The 21369-nt window shown below is 38.1% G+C and overlaps 1 protein-coding gene across 1 annotated transcript in view; it reads right to left on the reverse strand.

Moving 5' to 3' along the window:
- LOC124798960 (lysosomal acid glucosylceramidase-like) overlaps positions 1 to 21369 on the reverse strand; it is a 129181-nt gene that overhangs the window by 55259 nt on the left and 52553 nt on the right. Inside the window, exons 5-6 of the mRNA XM_047262494.1 lie at positions 9504 to 9652; positions 3500 to 3506 (exon numbers count right to left, since the gene is read on the reverse strand). Coding sequence (XP_047118450.1) covers positions 3500 to 3506; positions 9504 to 9652 — 156 coding nt within the window. The remainder of the gene's footprint in view (positions 1 to 3499; positions 3507 to 9503; positions 9653 to 21369) is intronic.

The raw sequence follows: 21369 nt of genomic DNA on the forward strand, positions 1-21369 counted from the left end.
TAATGTCACCAAAGGTTGTTTTGACTTTCCTGTATGCTGAGCCTGTCCTTGCAACAATCATATCTTTTTCGATGTCTTCACATTTTTCCTGCAGCCATTTCGTCTTAGCTTCCCTGCACTTCCTATTTATTTCATTCCTCAGCGACTTGTATTTCAGTATTCCTGATTTTCCCGGAACATGTTTGTACTTCCTCCTTTCATCAATCAACTGAAGTATTTCTTCTGTTACCCATGGTTTCTTTGCAGCTACCTTCTTTGTACCTATGTTTTCCTTCCCAACTTCTGTGATGGCCCTTTTTAGAGATGTCCATTCCTCTTCAACTGTACTGCCTACTGCGCTATTCCTTATTGCTGTTTCTATAGCGTTAGAGAACTTCAAACGTATCTCGTCATTCCTTAGTACTTCCGTATCCCACTTCTTTGTGTATTGATTCTTCCTGGCTAATGTCTTGAACTTCAGCCTACTCTTCATCACTACTATATTGTGATCTCAGTCTATATCTGCTCCTGGGTACGCCTTACAGTCCAGTATCTGATTTCGGAATCTCTGTCTGACCATGATGTAATCTAATTGAAATCTTTCCATATCTCCTGGCCTTTTCCAAGTATACCTCCTCCTCTTGTGATTCTTGAACAGGGTATTCGCTATTACCAGCTGAAACTTGTTACAGAACTCAATTAGTCTTTCTCCTCTTTCATTCCTTGTCCCAAGCCCATATTCTCCTGTAACCTTTTCTTCTAATCCTTCCCCTACAACTGCATTCCAGTTGCCCATGACTATTAGATTTTCGTCCCCCTTTACTTACTGCATTACCCTTTCAATATCCTCATATACTTTCTCTATCTGTTCATCTTCAGCTTGCGACATCGGCATGTATACCTGAACTATCATTGTCGGTGTTGGTCTGCTGTCGATTCTGATTAGAACAATCTGGTCACTGAACTGTTCACAGTAACACACCCTCTGCCCTACCTTCCTATTCATATCGAATCCTATACCTGTTATAGCATTTTCTGCTGCTGTTGATATTACCCGATACTCATCTGACCAGAAATCCTTGTCTTCCTTCCACTTCACTTCACTGACACCTACGATATCTATATTGAGCCTCTGCATTTTCCTTTTCAGATTTTCTAGTTTCCCTACCACGTTCAAGCTTCTGACATTCCACGCCCCGACTCGTAGAACGTTATCCTTTCATTGATTATTCAATATTTTTGTACAACAGGTTATTGTTGACTGTGGATCAGTGCCAGCTGTGCTAATTCCCCAAAACAATGAACCAAAAATCTACCTCTTGAGATATTAGCCAACATGAAACACTAACATGTCCTTATTGAATGGTCACTCACCACAATAAATCTGCAAGTAATGATAACTCTATCAGTCCAATGTTACAATAAGCTTATAGTTCACATATGCCCCTTCTCTACACCATTATTTTGCAAGATCTCCGTGTACTAATAGTGCTATCTGCAATTAAAACCAATTCTGACTATTATAATTGGAACATATTCTACCATATTTTACCAGCAGGAAACCTGAGGAGCTCCAAAATTTCCCGATAGTCACTCTCTTTATAGTTGACTTACCACACCTGTAAACTGGATCCCATTATGTCTGAACTCTCTGACCCTGTGAGCAGCACCCAAAGCTCAACTGCAACTGCTACAGTCCCAATCACAACTGCTCATAACGTCCATGTTAAATCTTTTTAGAAACATTAAATCAAACAAATGTACAGGGCTACCACTACTTTTAACAATTACAGTATTCTTAAGGATGACCACCAGTTCATCTTCTAATGGCCAGCTGCCACATGCAGCAACATCTTTGTCACTCAAGCTGCTTTTGCAATATAGGCAATCGTTAAAGAATTTGGCACAAGTGGTCTACAAAATATATTTGAACAACAAGATGTAAACAACCATTTATAATAGCGCATGATAAACATCCTGCGTATGACAATATATGCTCTGGTGCTGGATCAATATGTTATGGTGATAAAATTGCTGTGATACCAAATACCACCAAAGCTTTACAGACTGAAATTACCTTCACAGTCTTGTCCAGAAACAGATCTCTCATGTATTATCTTACATCACCTACCATTCCCCTTATACCTATAGTCCCGCCACAAAGGAGGACAACACTCATGACTGTGTACCACTGAGGACTGGAGCAATTCAGTCACATTCTCCACCAGGGTTTTGACCATCTCATATCCTGCCGAAATGAGAAATGTCCTCCCCACTATCCTCCCCCCCCACACACACACACACAATTCTGTTTCCTATCTCTACTCCACCCATTCATCCAACACGTTGCCTCACATTTCATATCCCCACAAATGACAAAGATGGAAGACCTGTCCCATACATCCTCCCACCCCATTCCTGTTACTTACATCTCCTACCCCATCAAAGGCAGGGCCATCTTTGAAAGTAACGATGTGATCTACAAACTGAGCTGGCACATTCTATGTGGGCATGACCACTAAAGAGCTGTCTGTCCACATGTATGGCCACTGCCAAACTGTGGCCAATATACAGATGTATCACTCAGTTGCTTAACATGCCACCCAATATGTTATAGTTCACTTTAATGGCTGCTTCATAGCCTGTACCATCTGGATTCTTCCCACCCACACCAGTTTTACTGAACTGCACAGGTGGGGATCCTGTAACCTTCCTGGCCTGAACCTTTGCTATTCCCTATTCTCCTTCTGCCTATCCCTTTCCCTGCTCCCATTACAGTACACACAAGCCTTCTATCTAGTCAATGCACTTACAGGTCCTATCCTCTTCTCTACATCCCCATCCTCTCTCTTCCCAGCACAGTCACCTGATTCTGCACACAGCAGCCCTGTTATATCCCCATCATGTCCCTGCATGCTGCTTCAGGTAGCACTGGCATCTCTCCCACCTTTACTGTGCTATCCATCGTCCTTCTTGCTGCATGCTACCTCCTTACCCTTAACACTAGCCACCAGGAGACTGATGCTCAAGTCACAAACAGCTGCTGTTGGGACTTAGTGCCCAATGACAGTGACGTGTTTGTTTGAGATGTTTTTGTGTGAATGTGTGGGAGTTCTATTACTGAGGAAGTGCTGTGACCAAAACCTTAAATATTCTGGTGTACTTTTTCATTGTGTCTGTCGGTGACTAATGCCTCCTCTATGTAGTGAGTAGCAATATATCCTTTCTATACTGTTATTCCATCATGGAGTTTTTATTGTCTAAGTTTGTTTATGTAAGCTAAGTAGCAGGTGTTATGGCATAAGAGCCCTGGAGCCATGAACTAATATGGAAACTGTTAAAAGTGCTTACTATGCTTACCGTATTTACTCGAATCTAAGCCGCACTTTTTTTCCGGTTTTTGTAATCCAAAAAACCATCTGCGGCTTAGAATCGAGAGCAAAGTAAGCAGAAGTTCTGAAAAATGTTGGTATCTGCCGCCGCAACTAACTTCTGCCATCGAATATATGTAGCACTACACAGGCATGCTTTGTAGGCACAAAGATAAATACTAGCGCCAAAACCTCTGCATCAGTAAATAAATTAAAAAAAATGTGGAAGACGAGCCTTTTTTCCTCCGCCCCGTGTTTCGACCACATTTCCATACATTATCCATTGAAGTAAATACAAATTCCATATTGTTCATCTTCGAATGTTGCAGCGTTTCAATGTACTACAAAAATCCGACTGGCAAGACTGTTAGGGATGTTTGTCAATATGGCCAACTCTACGTTCTGAATTTTTTCCTACCTGTGAGAAGAGATGGTTGCTAATAGGAACTTTTATGAATTGTGAATCACACGCAGCATTCTCTTCACCATAAGAATAATACGAATTTAAACATTTTGCCACGTATTCTTTCGTGTTTGCTGCTATCTCATTTAAATTCTGTCTGCCTAATAAACTACGAAACTAGAGTGAGACAACAGCAAACGTGGAAGAATATACATATCATGTCATGTTTATATTCGTATTATTCTTATGCGTAATAGTGATACAGTCAGAAATGAAGCACGGCAATTGACTAGATTTTTAAATCTATGATGACTCTTAACTTCTGTGCAGAATGTAATGTACTAAAGAGGCATGTGCAAAGATTTTCAAACGGAGAAAAATTTTCGCCAAACTCTCGTTCAGAACATCGAACATCTCTAACGCAGTCTATTATTTCAATATAATGGAAGGAAACATTCCACGTGGGACAAATTATATATAAAAACAAAGATGAGGTGACTTACCGAACAAAAGCGCTGGCAGGTCGATAGACACACAAACAAACACAAACATACACACAAAATTCAAGCTTTCGCAACAAACTGTTGCCTCATCAGGAAAGAGGGAAGGAGAGGGGAAGACGAAAGGAAGTGGGTTTTAAGGGAGAGGGTAAGGAGTCATTCCAATCCCGGGAGCGGAAAGACTTACCTTAGGGGGAAAAAAGGACAGGTATACACTCGCACAGACGCACATATCCATCCACACATACAGACACAAGCAGACATATTTCTGCTTACCCTCTCCCTTAAAACCCACTTCCTTTCGTCTTCCCCTCTCCTTCCCTCTTTCCTGATGAGGCAACAGTTTGTTGCGAAAGCTTGAATTTTGTGTGTATGTTTGTGTTTGTTTGTGTGTCTATCGACCTGCCAGCGCTTTTGTTCGGTAAGTCACCTCATCTTTGTTTTTATATGCAGTCTATTATTTGGTACTTGTTGATCATTATCAAAGAAAGCAGCAGTGTAAGTAACAACAAATAGCAGTTTCTTGCAATTGTTTCGCTAATGAGACGATTCCTCTCTCTCTCTCTCTCTCTCTCTCTCTCTCTCTTTTTTAAAAAAAGCGGTGGTAGCACGCACAAAAGCAAGCCATGCCGTGAGCGGCGACAGGCCGTAAACCCTCGTTATCAGAATGTGACAAACAATGCATGACACAGTACAGTAATGCATCTTCAGCTTAGAGTCACGTAAACACCTATAACAAAGAGAACAGCACTTAACAGATCAAGGAAAAATAAGCAATTAATTCAAACCAGACGAAGCATGTGAAAAAGCAAAGGTACCCGTATAAATACGGATGGAGCACCTGACACATAGCAATTGCTACCTGGTAAAGTCAACTGCTAAGCTTACGTCTCGAACCAAACTACTGTAGCTGTATCGTCATTCATTCGACCTAAATTATGTCTCATATTACAATGGACCAACTTTGTTTCGATTTGGAGGTGCGGCCTAAAACTTTTCTCTCCCCTAGAATTTCGAGTCTCAGATTTCAGGTGCGGCTTAGATTCGGGAAATTTTTTTTCCCTTGATTTTTCAGGTGCGGCTTAGAATCGAGTGCGGTTTAGATTCGAGTAAATACAGTACATTCAGTACATTTGAACTATGGAGTAACAATTTCAGGGAATGCTCTGACAGCACCCAGTATATTTAAAATTCAAAATAAGGCAATCACAACAATAAACAAAAGTAAAATATGGAGGGGCATACAGACTTGACTTCACTGTTCTTAGCATATCGAAGCAAGAAAAATTATTTTATTTTTGAAAACAAATTTAATATATAATGATAGAGGTCTGCAGAGGATCTTCCATGACCATAACACCAGACTCAGTAAAAACTTTCGTACAGCTGAAACAAATAATACAATGTGTCAGAAGTATGCATTCAACAAAGGTTTGAAACTATTCAACAAACTACCTGTGAAAACAAGAAATTATTCAGGACACAAAGTCCTTTAAACATTCTTTACAGTCATTTTTAAAGTGATACATTAATTTCTACTCAGTGAGTAGGTACTGCATATATAAATTACAGTTCAGAATGTCACACATTTATTTCCTTTTTTATTTACTAGCTGAATTTATATAGTATGTTTTAATTTATTTGTTTGTATCCTAATTCATGTATGTATTGTCTATATTTTTAAATATTATTATGGTTATTGCATGCTTTGGCATTTTTGTTAATTCATATCTGCTGTCATTTTTTGATACAATATTTGTCCAGAATTTTATGTTTATTTTCGTTTATTAGCTGTTCAAGATTAAAGAAACATCACTGTTGCAAATTTCAAACATTTGTTTTTGTTGCAAATGCACTCTCTTCACTTAATTTTTTTTACTCTATATCAAGCATTTTGTTGTCATCAGCCCCATACCTTCATGAAAATACATTACAAGGTTTCTGAGATTCAACAAATGAATCTCTCCTTAAAAACTACAGTCCCACAGAAATTCAGTCCTCTTACAGGACTCAATTTTAATGCCACAACAAAATTCAGTCTTCTGGACTTGTCAATGATAAGATGTCATGGGTAAATTATTTTACAGACCTTTCCAGCATTGAAAGATGATATGACTGTGGGGTTGGGTTTTGAAAATGCAACTAGTGTTTTGGCTCTGGAAGCTAGAATTGTGCTGACTGACATTTTACACTGAGAATATGTGGGAGTATGTTTCATGTATTTATGATGAATTAAATTCTCATTATATCTTTTGGTTTTCTAAAGACAGTTTTCACACAGCTTCTTTCTGTAGTTGTTACACAGCACATAATTATTATAATAATTATGTGTGAATTTTAGTTTCAGCACGAAATTGCAGCTAAAATGAAAATATTGAGAAGAAAACATTTTCTGGATCAAATGGTGTAAAGCAACAAATTTATGGAAGCAGCAAAACTCTTATCTCAACTTTACAGATGGTAACAGTTTGGATTTGTTTAGGTGCTTTTCAAAATGTGTTTGTCTGTGACACCCACATCCCCAAGACATTTGTTGACTATGTAGCTTTCTTTCATTTTAAGTCCTATACATACACATTTCTGTGCTCCCTCACCTTTCCCCTTTTGCAATTGTAACTTACCAGTGTTCTCGGTTTTAACATGTCACAGACAGCACTTTTATAACAGCAATAACAATAAAACTAACAAATTGTTTTAACAAATTAACATGAGTAATTCATAGGACAAACTCAAGTTGCTTCATATTACAGAGCAAATATTGTAATAACTGCGTAATCTTATCGTCCTAATGGATATGTTATAAGGTGAAAACAATTATTTTTCTTTCCCTCTTGATTGTTGTAATTCAAGTTTTGAAATGGTGAAGATTTGGCAATATGTGTCCTACAGTTGCTACAATATTGGTAGTAGAGTCAAAATTTTAAAACAATATTAACAGAAGGATGCAATTCATTGTCAAAGATCTCAAAAAGAAAATTCAGAAATTTTAAGACCAGTGTTGAGGTGGTGCTTTCGCCTAGACACCCACAGTTTGTATTCCCAGACTATGAAGGAGAGTGGAATATCCAGAAGATGCATGTTTATCACTGCCTCTTTTTCAATGATTATAATGCCATCTTTCCCCTAATTTGTAACTAGCACAAAAATATTTAAATTCAAAAGATTAATCACATATGGGAGAGTCTCTTCCTCAAATTGGAGATTCTTACATTAAAAATATAAATTTTTTACTAAATTATAATTGGAAGAGGGTGTTACAACCCGCATGAGACTTCTCCCACTCCTCCTTGTGACACAGCTTGAACTCTAGTGTTAGAGAATTTTATGCAAGGATCTTGCTGTAAAATCCTTTGTCACAAAAGTTTTAATCTGCCATTACTTCTCTCTTACTTATTCAGAGTTGATTTTGTAACAGAATTTAAACTCTGTAGTGGAGCATGTAAACCTGCATTTTATGAGAAGTACATTTCACTATCTTTCAGTGTAGTGATGCAGTGTTGGATTTTCATTTTGGGTGATTTGAATTCTGGTCTCTATGGTTGGGGTTATGATGTTATTGAATAACCCGTTCTTCTAAATACGATGTAGAATGTAGAAACATTTTCAATGAAAGAACAGTGGCAAAATCTACTGTAATACATCAATTTTAATAAATCGGATGTACGTGAAACATCACACATAAAGGAAGGAGTAGGGGAGAGTGGGGCACTCTGAACCACAGGGCACAATGAATCAGGTTGCATAATTTCAGTATAAGGTGGCAAATTATTTTTTCCTCTGTGCATATGTTGTCAGTACTGCTCTACCAACTGCCACTTGTTTTCTGCAGGATCTAGTTCACGCCATTAGTGTTGAACTGGTGATATGTTAGTTTCGCGACAGTGAAGTAATTTTTGGGGACATAGATTGAATTTTTTTCAATCCTTTGTCACCAAATTATAGAGAAAGTAAGTCATTGTAGCAATATCAATACTTTATTTTAATGATATAGATCTTCAAATATTAACAATGTTCATACATAACGTCACACGAGCTTTGTTTGAAATATGTACTGTTGGGGCACATTGAATCAAGCTCTCCTGGGGCACAATGAGCCATGGTTCATTGTGCCCCAGGAATCTTTTAATTGTCCAATACAAGCACTCTGTACTTTGTTTCCTTAGCATGGGTAAAACATATGTGTAGGAATTTAAGGCTTTTAAATCACAGACATTCAGCAGTCCTGTTTTATATTATCAGGTTTGAAGATGGTTCTTTCATACTGTAGGAAGAAGGACAGGTAAAACTGACCATTACGTTATGCAAGAAGCTGTACAGGACATTCTTAATAAGGGCATGGCAGTTCACCAAGCAGCTAAATCTCATCTAATACCTTACCCTACTCTTCATTGATATGTTCAAGACATTAAATGTGGTTCCAGAGAAAGATTGACACCAAATTATGACAATCTTAAGGTATTTTCTGTGGAGCAGGAGAAAGAATTAAGTAAAGGATGAAGCTTTTGTTCCAGATAGCAACATACTTTATGTGCTCCCACGACCTGCTACTGATGGTGTGACAAAGAGACAAAAATCATACTTCAAATTTGGAATCAGCTTCAAGTCCATTGATGTTCAATAATACCAAAATAAGTAACATGATTGTGTGCCTACAGATTTAATTATATGATTCACACATGGAATATATGTACACATTATGTTTAAAGTATATTTACACTTACTTTGTATGCTAAATAGGTTCCTTCAATGAACCTGTTTAAAGTGGCTCACTGTACCCCACATGTGGGGCACAATGAACCATTTACCAAATTTTCTACAAAGGCCTGCAGCTAAAAAACAATTATATATGGCCATTTGATACTTGAATGATTATAACATCTGTAAATCACAAGTCTGTAATAAAATTATTGGATGAGTAACACGGAGAAATATTTTTTATGGTTCAATGTGCCCCACTCTCCCCTAATGGTATAACTCACTTTATAAATGAAGAATTTTTCTCTACAACTTTTAGTTGTTCTGTGTCATTTTTGAAATGTGTAGTTATATAAATGTACTAATACTGGATAAAAGGCTGTAGATGCATGTAGATATCATTGTTTCATGAAGAACATGTATTGCTACTATATTTCCTCCAAGACATATTTTAATATATTCCCTGTATTACACATCAAGACAGTTACATCTGTAGATGGAAAAATGAGATTCATAAGCAATTATTAGTGTTCAAATAAGGCATGTATTCCTGACTCACCAATGCTGGCTTCTGTTGATATAATAAATTTTGAGGGGTATTTCTCATGTGTATTATTTAATATCCGAGCTGGAGATATTTGATCATAGTACCAATGGACCGCAAAACCATCAACATATTTTTGCATACTTTCATCTTGCATAAGCTGCAATGAAAAAAACTTTCATTTGAAATGAAATAATATTAAATAATATAGCAGCTTGGAATGGAATATTGATATTTCAATCTAGATAAAGATATTACAAAGCAGGATACATATAAAGATATCACACTGGCAAAATTGTTCAAGACAATACAGGTCTGATTTCTCACTTCATAACTTACAGTCTCACTACATTTTTCAAATCTTTCATTATCTCTTTTTCAATAATTTAATGTTCTCACTAATTTTGTATACCAACAAATTTCTTCTAATTCATGTCATGTCCACATCCTCATTTTTAACTCCTATGCTAGTGTACTCATTCACCTGTGAAGGGTGATAGTAATTACAGTAAAATAAGAAATTAATGTTGAATCTTTGCAATTAAAAATAAAAATTTCTTTCTACAGGTGCTACCAAACAAACAATGACAGCAAAAAGATTTCAGATAGTGGTAAGTAAACTATATTAGTCATGAACTGAAAGGTTGAACTGAAAATGACAATGCTTCTCCACTTTTTTTTTTTTTTCCCAATTGGAAGTTGAATGCTCTTGGTTTCCTCTGTCCTGAAAACAGTCTAACCTTATGAGTTATAAGCGAACCTACAGTTTGACATGCAATCTGAATCACTACTATTTTTAATTTTTTCAGCACATTATTTCCAAACTTGATGGTCAAGTTAACTGCCAGAAAAAAAATTTGACCTAACAATGAATTAAAATTATGCAAACAAATTTCTAGGTTATTTTTTAACCACCACTCTACAGAACATTTGTCACAGTGAAAATCAGCAAACATTGCATATACATTATAAGACAAATGTAATTTTAAATGTGAACAGAACTCTGATGATGAAGCTGTTGATTTGAAAGTTAAATATTTAAACACCTGTCATATAATTTGTATGACACCAACAGATACATTAAATTCACAAATATAGGGTGAATCTCAGATAAAATAGATTATATGATGATCAATGTGAAAGAGAGTATTAATTACATATGTGTTGGTTTTCATTACTCACATCAGTTGCCAGAATGTTTAAGCTTTCCTACAAGTGAGTAATGGAGTGATAAGACACTGGACTTATATTTGGCAAAGTTCAAATCCATGGAGTGATAAGACACTGGACTTATATTTGGCAGAGTTAAAATCCAGTTCAAATCCTGTCTGGCTATCCAGCTTTAGGATCTACATGGATTTCTTAAATCACCTAGGTGAATACCAGAGTGGTTCCTATGAAAGGGCAAGGCCTATTTCCTTCTCTATCCTCCCTGAATCCAAATTTGTGCTTTATCTCTGATGACTTTGTTATCAATAGGGTGTTATACCATAATCTTACTTCTTTCCCTTTTTGAGTTTTGCTGTGTCATGAAACAATGGATATCCAGGATGGAATGTACTGTAATAATATTTTGAAAAAGTTGCTACTCACCATTTAGTGGAGATGCTGAGTAGTAGCAGGTAGACATAACAAAAAGACTGTCACGATTTAAGCTTTTGACCTACAAGGCCTTTCTTGAAAATAGTGGACAGACAGACAGACAGACAGACACACACACACACACACACACACACACACACACACACACACACACACACACACACACACACATACTTTTTGTTGTTCCTATCTGCGACTCACCATCAATCATGAGTAGCAACTCTCATAATACAGGGTGATTCAAAAAGAATACCACAACTTTAGGAATTTAAAACTCTGCAACGACAAAAGGCAGAGCTAAGCACTATCTGTCGGCGAATTAAGGGAGCTATAAAGTTTCATTTAGTTGTACATTTGTTCGCTTGAGGCGCTGTTGACTAGGCGTCAGCATCAGTTGATACTAAGATGGTGAACGCTCAACAGAAAGCTTTTTGTGTTATTGAGTATGGCAGAAGTGAATTGACGACAGTTGTTCAGCGTGCATTTCGAACGAAGTATGGTGTTAAACCTCCTGATAGGTGGTGTATTAAACGTTGGTATAAATAGTTTACAGAGAATGGGTGTTTGTGCAAAGGGAAAAGTTCTGGACGGCCGAGAACGAGTGATGAAAATGTAGCACGCATCCAGCAAGCATTTGTTCGCAGCCCAGGAAAATCGACTCGCAGATCTAGCAGAGAGCTGCAAATTCCACAATCAACTGTATGGAGAGTCCTACAAAAAAGTTTAGTTATGAAACCTGAACGTCAATTACCCGAGGCGATGGATAGGCCGCCAGGCAGCCCGTGACAGAGCACTTCATCACTGGCCTCCAAGATGCCCTGATCTTACCCCCTGCGATTTTTTCTTATGGGGGTATGTTAAGGATATGGTGTTTCGGCCACCTCTCCCAGCCACCATTGATGATTTGAAACGAGAAATAACAGCAGCTATCCAAACTGTTACGCCTGATATGCTACAGAGAGTGTGGAACGAGTTGGATTATCGGGTTGATATTGCTCGTGTGTCTGGAGGGCGCCGTATTGAACATCTCTGATCTTGTTTTTGAGTGAAAAAAAACCTTTTTAAATACTCTTTGTAATGATGTATAACAGAAGGTTATATTATGTTTCTTTCATTAAATACACATTTTTAAAGTTGTGGTATTCTTTTTGAATCACCCTGATAGAGCAACTAAAATGGTTGCACAGAAGTGGATTCTGAATGGTGTAAACATAAACTTCTTTAAAACTAAGATAGCAGAGGAGAAGACAGATACCATTAATCAGGCAAATGCGTCAGAAAACAAATGGGATACATTTTATGAAACCACAATGAGACCTTTGGACTGCCACTCCCTATCGAAGTAGCATTGTCCATGTCCATAACACACTACAGTCAGGCCTGGTTGCCTAGAGGTAAAGTTACTTGCCTGGAAACGTAGACATCATGAGATCAAATTCCAGCCAGTCCACAGAAATCTTCTGCCTACCTTCAATATAGCCTTCCTTTCTCAACAATGTGAAGAGTTGACAGGAATGACAAGAGGTTCAGATTCTGTGTTAAACTGTAGGTACCCATTCTGTAGTTGAATAAATTGAATAAATGGAGTATATAAGGACACAAAAGTCACCAAAATTTGTGTCCAATTGAAATACTTGCACTTGGCCATTCAGATGCATCAGGTTATTATTATTATTATTATTATCATTATTATTACACACTACCATAATGGATGTAATGACAAATTAAAATTTCCACTTAGCCTCATTAAACTAAGATAGAACATATATTATTTTAATAATGTCTGACATATTGATGGATTTATCGATATAATAGGCATTTGTATGATGAGATCACTAGGCGCAACATGGAAGGATACAAGAGAAAACACCTGCTGCAGATTAAAAGGGCTCCCATGGACCACTATGGCCTCACTTGCTATAACTGGCCAACAGCATGTTCTCTGGTGTATCTATTTACAATGAACCTGCACTATCTGGTTTTCTCCTGGAGTGTGATCAGGGTTTTGGTGTTACCTATCATCAACCTTTGGCTAACACTCATAGTTGCATATCTGCCTTGTGCAGAACTGTCTTCACTCACAGTTCAACCGGCAGTTGTACTTTTAGTGAAAAAGCTAACAGCATATTGGTGCACTGAGCTGTGGTTCATACCAACAAACTGCGATTTTCCATCACAAACATTCCAGTTATGTGACAAAATATCTGAATTCTGTCTTGAACAGAGGTACCCATCTTCTGAAGTCTTTTGTTTTGTGTATTTCTAGAAGAATCAGGATCTATTACTTTCTGTGACTTAATTGTTAATAAATTATGACTAATAAAATCAGTGTTGTTGTTGTATCAGGCTTACAGGAGTGGTGACAATGATTTTTTGGCACAGCAAACCATCCTCTACCAGAATAGAACTTTTCAGGTCATTTCGGTGAGTGTTTCAACTATACTGGACCTGCAGTTTTTTGAGCTCTGGAAAAGATAGCTAAAACTGCAGCACAGAAGCTGACAGATCTGGCATGTCTACAAACATTTCTAACAATTCTAGCTTTCCAGTCATTTAATGAAGCTCAAGAGTACTGGGAAGAGTCCCAAAAGCATTTTCTACTTCATTTTCATGAAATAGTATTCAGGATCTTGAGCAACAGTGAATGTTTCTCTTATCTGCAAAGCCATGGCTCTAATATCTTGTGAAAAAGTTGGTCCATTTGTCCGACCCATCAGTGCTGCTCCTCACTGCTTTTCACGCACTTTTAAGTGGTCATTTGGCTACAAAAATGCATGTGCTGACCACTCATTTAGAGTTCCTTCAACACTGCAAGGCATACTCCGACAGCTAATCATCATGGGTCTGTAACACCTGAGTAGAAAATGCTAGTTTGCATGTCTTTGTGGAAAATATTATATGGATTTGTTAATAAATGTTGTAGTGATTAGACTATCAACAGGCAGTCAAGTGTGTGACCAGGAATGATGGCAGTGAGATTCTTCTTTAGAAGTTTTGGATATTGCTACAGCTTTCAAAATTTCTCAAGAACCTCAGGCTTCCTACATCTACATCTACATCTATACTCCGCGAGCCACCTTACGGTGTGTGGCGGAGGGTACTTATTGTACCACTATCTGATCCCCCCTTCCCTGTTCCATTCACGAATTGTGCGTGGGAAGAACGACTGCTTGTAAGTCTCCGTATTTGCTCTAATTTCTCGGATCTTTTCGTTGTGATCATTACGCGAGATATATGTGGGCGGTAGTAATATGTTGCCCATCTCTTCCCGGAATGTGCTCTCTCGTAATTTCGATAATAAACCTCTCCGTATTGCGTAACGCCTTTCTTGAAGTGTCCACCACTGGAGCTTGTTCAGCATCTCCGTAACGCTCTCGCGCTGACTAAATGTCCCCATGATGAATCGTGCTGCTTTTCGCTGGATCATGTCTATCTCTTCTATTAATCCAACCTGGTAAGGGTCCCATACTGATGAGCAATACTCAAGAATCGGACGAACAAGCGTTTTGTAAGCTACTTCTTTCGTCGATGAGTCACATTTTCTTAGAATTCTTCCTATGAATCTCAACCTGGCGCCTGCTTTTCCCACTATTTGTTTTATGTGATCATTCCACTTCAGATCGCTCCGGATAGTAACTCCTAAGTATTTTACGGTCGTTACCGCTTCCAGTGATTTACCACCTATGGCATAATCGTACTGGAATGGATTTCTGCCCCTATGTATGCGCATTATATTACATTTATCTACGTTTAGGGAAAGCTGCCAGCTGTCGCACCATGCATTAATCCTCTGCAGGTCCTCCTGGAGTACGTACGAGTCTTCTGATGTTGCTACTTTCTTGTAGACAACCGTGTCATCTGCAAATAGCCTCACGGAGCTACCGACGTTGTCAACTAAGTCATTTATGTATATTGTAAACAATAAAGGTCCTATCACGCTTCCCTGCGGTACTCCCAAAATTACCTCTACATCTGCAGATTTTGAACCGTTAAGAATGACATGTTGTGTTCTTTCTTCTAGGAAATCCTGAATCCAATCACAAACCTGGTCCGATACTCCATAAGCTCGTATTTTTTTCACTAAATGTAAGTGCGGAACCGTATCAAATGCCTTCCTGAAGTCCAGGAATACGGCATCAATCTGCTCGCCAGTGTCTACGGCACTGTGAATTTCTTGGGCAAATAGGGCGAGCTGAGTTTCACATGATCTCTGTTTGCGGAATCCATGTTGGTTATGATGAAGGAGATTTGTATTATCTAAGAACGTCATAATACGAGAACACAAAACATGTTCCATTATTCTACAACAGATTGACGTAAGCGAAATAGGCCTATAATTATTCGCATCTGATTTATGACCCTTCTTGAAAATGGGAACGACCTGCGCTTTCTTCCAGTCGCTAGGTACTTTATGTTCTTCCAGCGATCTACGATAAATTGCTGATAGAAAGGGGGCAAGTTCTTTAGCATAATCACTGTAGAATCTTAAGGGTATCTTGTCTGGTCCGGATGCTTTTCCGCTACTAAGTGATAGCAGTTGTTTTTCAATTCCGATATCGTTTATTTCAATATTTTCCATTTTGGCGTCCGTGCGACGGCTGAAGTCAGGGACCGTGTTACGATTTTCCGTATTGAAACAGTTTCGGAACACTGAATTCAGTATTTCTGCCTTTCTTCGGTCGTCCTCTGTTTCGGTGCCATCGTGGTCAACGAGTGACTGAATAGGGGATTTAGATCCGCTTACCGATTTTACATATGACCAAAACTTTTTAGGGTTCTTGTTTAGATTGTTTGCCAATGTTTTATGTTCGAATTCGTTGAATGCTTCTCTCATTGCTCTCTTTATGCTCTTTTTCGCTTCGTTCAGCTTTTCCTTATCAGCTATGATTCGACTACTCTTAAACCTATGATGAAGCTTTCTTTGTTTCCGTAGTACCTTTCGTACATGATTGTTATACCACGGTGGATCCATTCCCATGGTCTGTGAGATATCAGAACTGTCATCTAAATCAGGAACTGTGGTGTGGCCTTGTCTGTCTGATGGTGATCTTTCACTAATGTCATGCAATCCTAGTGACTCCTCCTCAACTAAACGGGACTTAAATCCAATGCCATAAAAGTTTTTCCTCCTGGCCTTGGTGAAAATTTCATAGACTGTCTAGCAGACCTGATTGTTTTTCCTTGCATGATAGATGTAGTTGTCAATGTTATAATGATGTCTGTCAGCAGTGTTTTTGCCAGGGTCATATAGCAAATGATTGGCAGAGCTGGGCACACTGTTAGCAGTCAAGTGCACTGATGCAAATAAATGACATCGCAGAGCTAAGAGTAACACAACACCACCTCTTGCTGCCAGCAAAGACTCATAGTATTACCATTTCATTCCTCTTTGATACTGGGGCCTCAGTCTAAATTATTAATCAGCCTACATATCTCCAGTTTGGATCTCCACTTAAAATCTGCACCAGCTGAGCTAATGGCTTCCACCCATCATAAAATTCTGACATGTATAGTGCATTTAAAATAAGTTGTGACTTTTGACAGCTCAGTACACAGTAAGTGGACTGAATCATAGTTGTCAACGTGTGCTAGGTGCATCAGCAGGTGATCAAAGTATAATTCCAGGCCTACTTGGCGTGACCTGATCATTTTGTTAATGGCCATAGTTAGTTTGATAGTAGGTAAACTTCTGCAAAATATTCTTACCTTGCAGTGAAAAATAGGTATAGCTATGAATTTGTGTTTGGTGCATGTTAGTGTATGTGCTGCTGCATATTGAATGTAGGTAATATATTGAATTATTCCTTTAACTTGGAAGGATATCACTGTCTGTCTCCAACCTTGAGAAAATGGAATGTATGTAAGGTGCACCATCATGAATTTGTATGCTAGTGAAAATTGGGATGAAATATTCATAAATTCCTCATATCTCCAAATGATTTGAGATATCAAAATACAATTTTGGCAAATGACAGTGCACAAAGGAGAGAGTGTTTTGCCATATGATTAATATGCAAAACTTCCATATCTACCACAATATTCAAGCAACTACAGTTTTTTTCAGTGAAATAATGTAATTATTGAGTGCCATCAATAGCTGGTGAAACAAGAACTGCTGTGGATTTTGTAACAATATAAGTGAAGAAGTTTACTTTTATACTGACAATAGTCTGTTTCATAAACTATTGACCTGACTTGCACTCAGTTGATAGCTCAATATTACACTATTTCAGGATTCTGCCCAACTGAATTAGAATTTTAGTGAGATGAATATTTCTAAACCCTGCCGTCTGATGACAAAAAAAGCAGATATTAACATGGCAACAACAGAAGTCACGTTTTCCCCAAAACTTGTCACAGTCCTTCATGAATCGATGTCTCCTTAACTACCTTCTCGGTATGGCTGACAACTCAAGATCAGTCATGTCATGTAACATTTATGGTGGCTTCTTTTATTGGAGAATGCCTAATTAAACTATTTCATTTACTGTTAGCCAGTTCGTCGACCTGGTTGCATGAAGTTTTGGCTCATACTACAGCACTGCAAGTTCCATTAACTCTGCCTTATACAGGTTCAAATTCTTGTGGAATGTTTCTTTTTACACAGAGCAAAATATCCTCTCCCCTCCATTGCATTGTTGGAGGTTTATGAGTCACAACAAAGTGTTTTAGTGTTTTGTCCTTTAGTATTGTTGAAAAATTCTGAGGAATGTTTTGCAGCAGAACATTATCTTCCCTGCCAGTGAATGTGTTCTTGGACAAAACTTTTATCACAAATCTTGTATTCAGATTACTGCACTATTGTTGTTAATGTGATGCCAACACAAAGCACTTGCTCACAATACCTGATGACTACAGAACAATTCAAAGCCAGAAAATACTATTTTACGAGAGATGACGGACTTTGATGGATCTATTGTGTGACATCATGTGGTACTGTTTGTTCATGATGTGGCAACAGGAATGCTTCACAAGGTGAACAGCTAGCAACATGGAAGGGAAAGCCAACTCACTATTCGTGTTACCTGGGCAACGGTGTCACGTCCCCTCCCATCAGCCAAACGTCAAAAGTCACAACTAGTTTTAAACAAACTATAGGGCAAATAGTTCTGGAACTGGCATTTAAGCAAGTGACCAGAACCATTCCTTTGTTTATATTAGTAGAATCTTCAGGTAAAATATTTTTGGCCTTCATGTGTAGTCAGCCTTTGGATTTTCTATCCCACTCTCAGTCCAAGCAATTTATAATACTGTTCCATGTGCACATGTGGATTATTTGTGTTCCCAATATGCTTCCTTGTTTTCTCCAGGCCTTGGAATGACTTCTAATTTTTCTGCCCATATTACATTAAAATATTTGGCAGTTCCAATTTTTTAAAGCCCACCAGATACCAATAGCCCTACAGCACTAGGTAAGGGTAGAATGGATCACTTAGAGAGGAGTTAAAATTGTTGCCCCTGATTCCTTACAACAGTTGGACATCACCTTTAGCCATTGTCCACAAATCTGGTGGTGTGTTATTCTACTGTGTGGCATGGTAGTGTATTATGCCTTTGCGGGAACTTATAAAATACAGAAAAAACTCAGTTGATTGTGGACTCATACACCCTTACACACCCTGACAAATTGTTTTGCCCACCACTGTGGGCGAGTGGTACTAGGCGCTTCAGTCTGGTATCACGCGACTGCTACGGTCGCAGGTTCGAATCCTGCCTCGGGCATGGATGTGTGTGATGTCCTTAGGTTAGTTAGGTTTAAGTAGTTCTAAGTTCTAGGGGACTGATGACCTCAGATGTTGAGTTCAATAGTGCTCAGAGCCATTTGAACCATTTTTGAACAAATTGTTTTCCAAACTAACAGAGTTCAGTATTTCAGAATCTTATTTTCAACTTCCTTTGGGTGAGGCTCCCTTGGAAACAGATTGCCTTTTGCCATTGCTGTCACACCAGCAATTTTCCAAAAAAACATTTAGAACAAACTATTGCCAGTGTCCCACAATGCATCAGCTACCTGTATGATATAGTTATCCAGGGATGGTCTCAGGAGGAGCAAATGTCAAATCTCCAGTGAGTATTTTCAGTCTTTTTGTAAGCCTGGTTAAAGTATAACTTGTCAAAATGCTCCTTCTTACAGCTTTCCAGTATACAGAAATATGCTTAGCCATGATGGATTTAAATCAACATCAGAAAATGTCATAGCTGTTTCCCATTTACCAAGCAGTAAGCAGACTTACCTAGTATTTTCACTTATTGTTAAACAGACAGTTAGTGTTTTGAATGAATGAACTGATGGCATATAGTGACCAAGTGCATGTTTTGCATCCAAGTGCTTCCCAGCTGGACTGTCAAGCTGTGTTCTTCAGCACTGATGTATGAGTTATTCCAGAGGTATCAACCTCTTGAAGCCTTTTCTTTTCTATATATCCAGAAGATAGAAACTATTTACTTTCTTTCACTTAGTTGTAAATTGGTTGTCCTTTAAGAAATCTTTGTTGTTCAAGAAGAAGACTTGCAAAATATTGTGAAAATATTAGAGCATCATTCACAGTAAAGGTGACACATGGAGTTGAAGATAGGCACAATGAAAAGACAGTTACACATTTAGATTTTGGCCCGAACATTCTGTAGAAAAGAAAACACACACACCTTCAAACAAGCAAGCATGTCTCATGTACACATGACATACTAACCACAACAACAACAACAACAACAACAATGAAATATAAAGAAACTTTGATCCCAACTGTGGATAACTTTAACCCTCAAGCTCTTCTTCTCACTAATGCAAGACTTGTCATGTTTGTTCATTTATACACTAATATTGTACGTGATTTTCCCACCAGTCCACTACAGCCATGAGAATTATTTCTTGTAAAACATGGAAAATCTTGTACCATTACAGTTTCCACCCCACATAAATGAACAAGCATCAAAAGTACTACTCTACTAAGATGAACTATACACTAATATAGAACTATGTTCCTTCTCATAACAAATACTATTTTTTCATTATGCACACATTTTTCCTATATTTTACAGATGGACTAGCATTTAGTGAATCTTGTCATGAAGTTTTCATACAATGCAAATACTTATTATATTCCTTGCACCACTATAAATTGATTGCTTTTTTGATTTGTTAGGAAAAGAAAGTAAGTAAATGTAATATATATGACAACAACACCAAGTGCAATTCCAATTCTCTGACAGACAAAGAACAAAAGTAAGATTTACAGACCGGAGTCCATAGATCAACGGATGCCACTCAAAGATTTATAAAATAAGACAAATAATGCATATTTACAGCTAGACATAAAATATTTCATGTTTTCTTAAATAAAAACTATTTTATATAAATATGGTAGGAAAGTCTTTGGTTTTCTAAAAAATTAGGACTGCTTGAATGCTGGAAAGCAATGATTCTTTCCTCTCATCCCGTCTAGTAAGTCTCCCCTTGTCCACAGTTCTGGGCAACTTTTCAGAACTCTTCCATTGCGTAAACCTCACTAGTCCTTTTCCTTCACCTGTCTTTCTTCCCCTTCAACCCATCTGCCAGAAGAAGGGCCACTGGCTCCAAAAGCTTTCAAATTTAATTACCTTTAAATGTGTGTTCTCCTTCCACTACTTAGTGAGTAGACGTTTACCTACTCAATTACATCTACATCTACATCTACATACATACTCCGCAATCCACCATACGGTGCATGGTGGAGGGTGCCTCGTACCACAACTAACTCCCTGTTCCACTCCCAAACAGAATGAGGGAAAAATGACTGCCTATATGCCTCTGTACGAGCCCTAATCTCTTATCTTATTTTTGTGGTCTTTATACGAAATTTAAGTTGGCAGCAGTAAAATTGTACTGCAGTCAGCCTCAAATGCTGGTTCTCTAAATGTCCTCAGCAGCGATTAATGAAAAGAACGTCTCATTTCCTCTAGAGACTCCCACCCGAGTTCCTGAAGCATTTCCGTAACACTCGCGTGATGATCAAACCTACCAGTAACAAATCTAGCAGGCCCCCTCTGAATTGCCTCTATGTCCTCCCTCAATCCAACCTGACAGTGATCCCAAACACTCGAGCAGTACTCAAGAATAGGTCATATTAGCATTTTATAAGTGGTCTCCTTTACAGATGAACCACATCTTCCCAAAATTCTACCAATGAACCGAAGGCGACTATCTGCCTTCCCCACAACTGCCATACTCATTACTTAATACTTGTAATATAAACACCCATGTGTCTGACATTCACAAAGGTCAGGTACTGATGACTC

The sequence above is a fragment of the Schistocerca piceifrons genome, chromosome 5, assembly GCF_021461385.2.
Source record: "Schistocerca piceifrons isolate TAMUIC-IGC-003096 chromosome 5, iqSchPice1.1, whole genome shotgun sequence".
NCBI classification, from domain to species: domain Eukaryota; kingdom Metazoa; phylum Arthropoda; class Insecta; order Orthoptera; family Acrididae; genus Schistocerca; species Schistocerca piceifrons.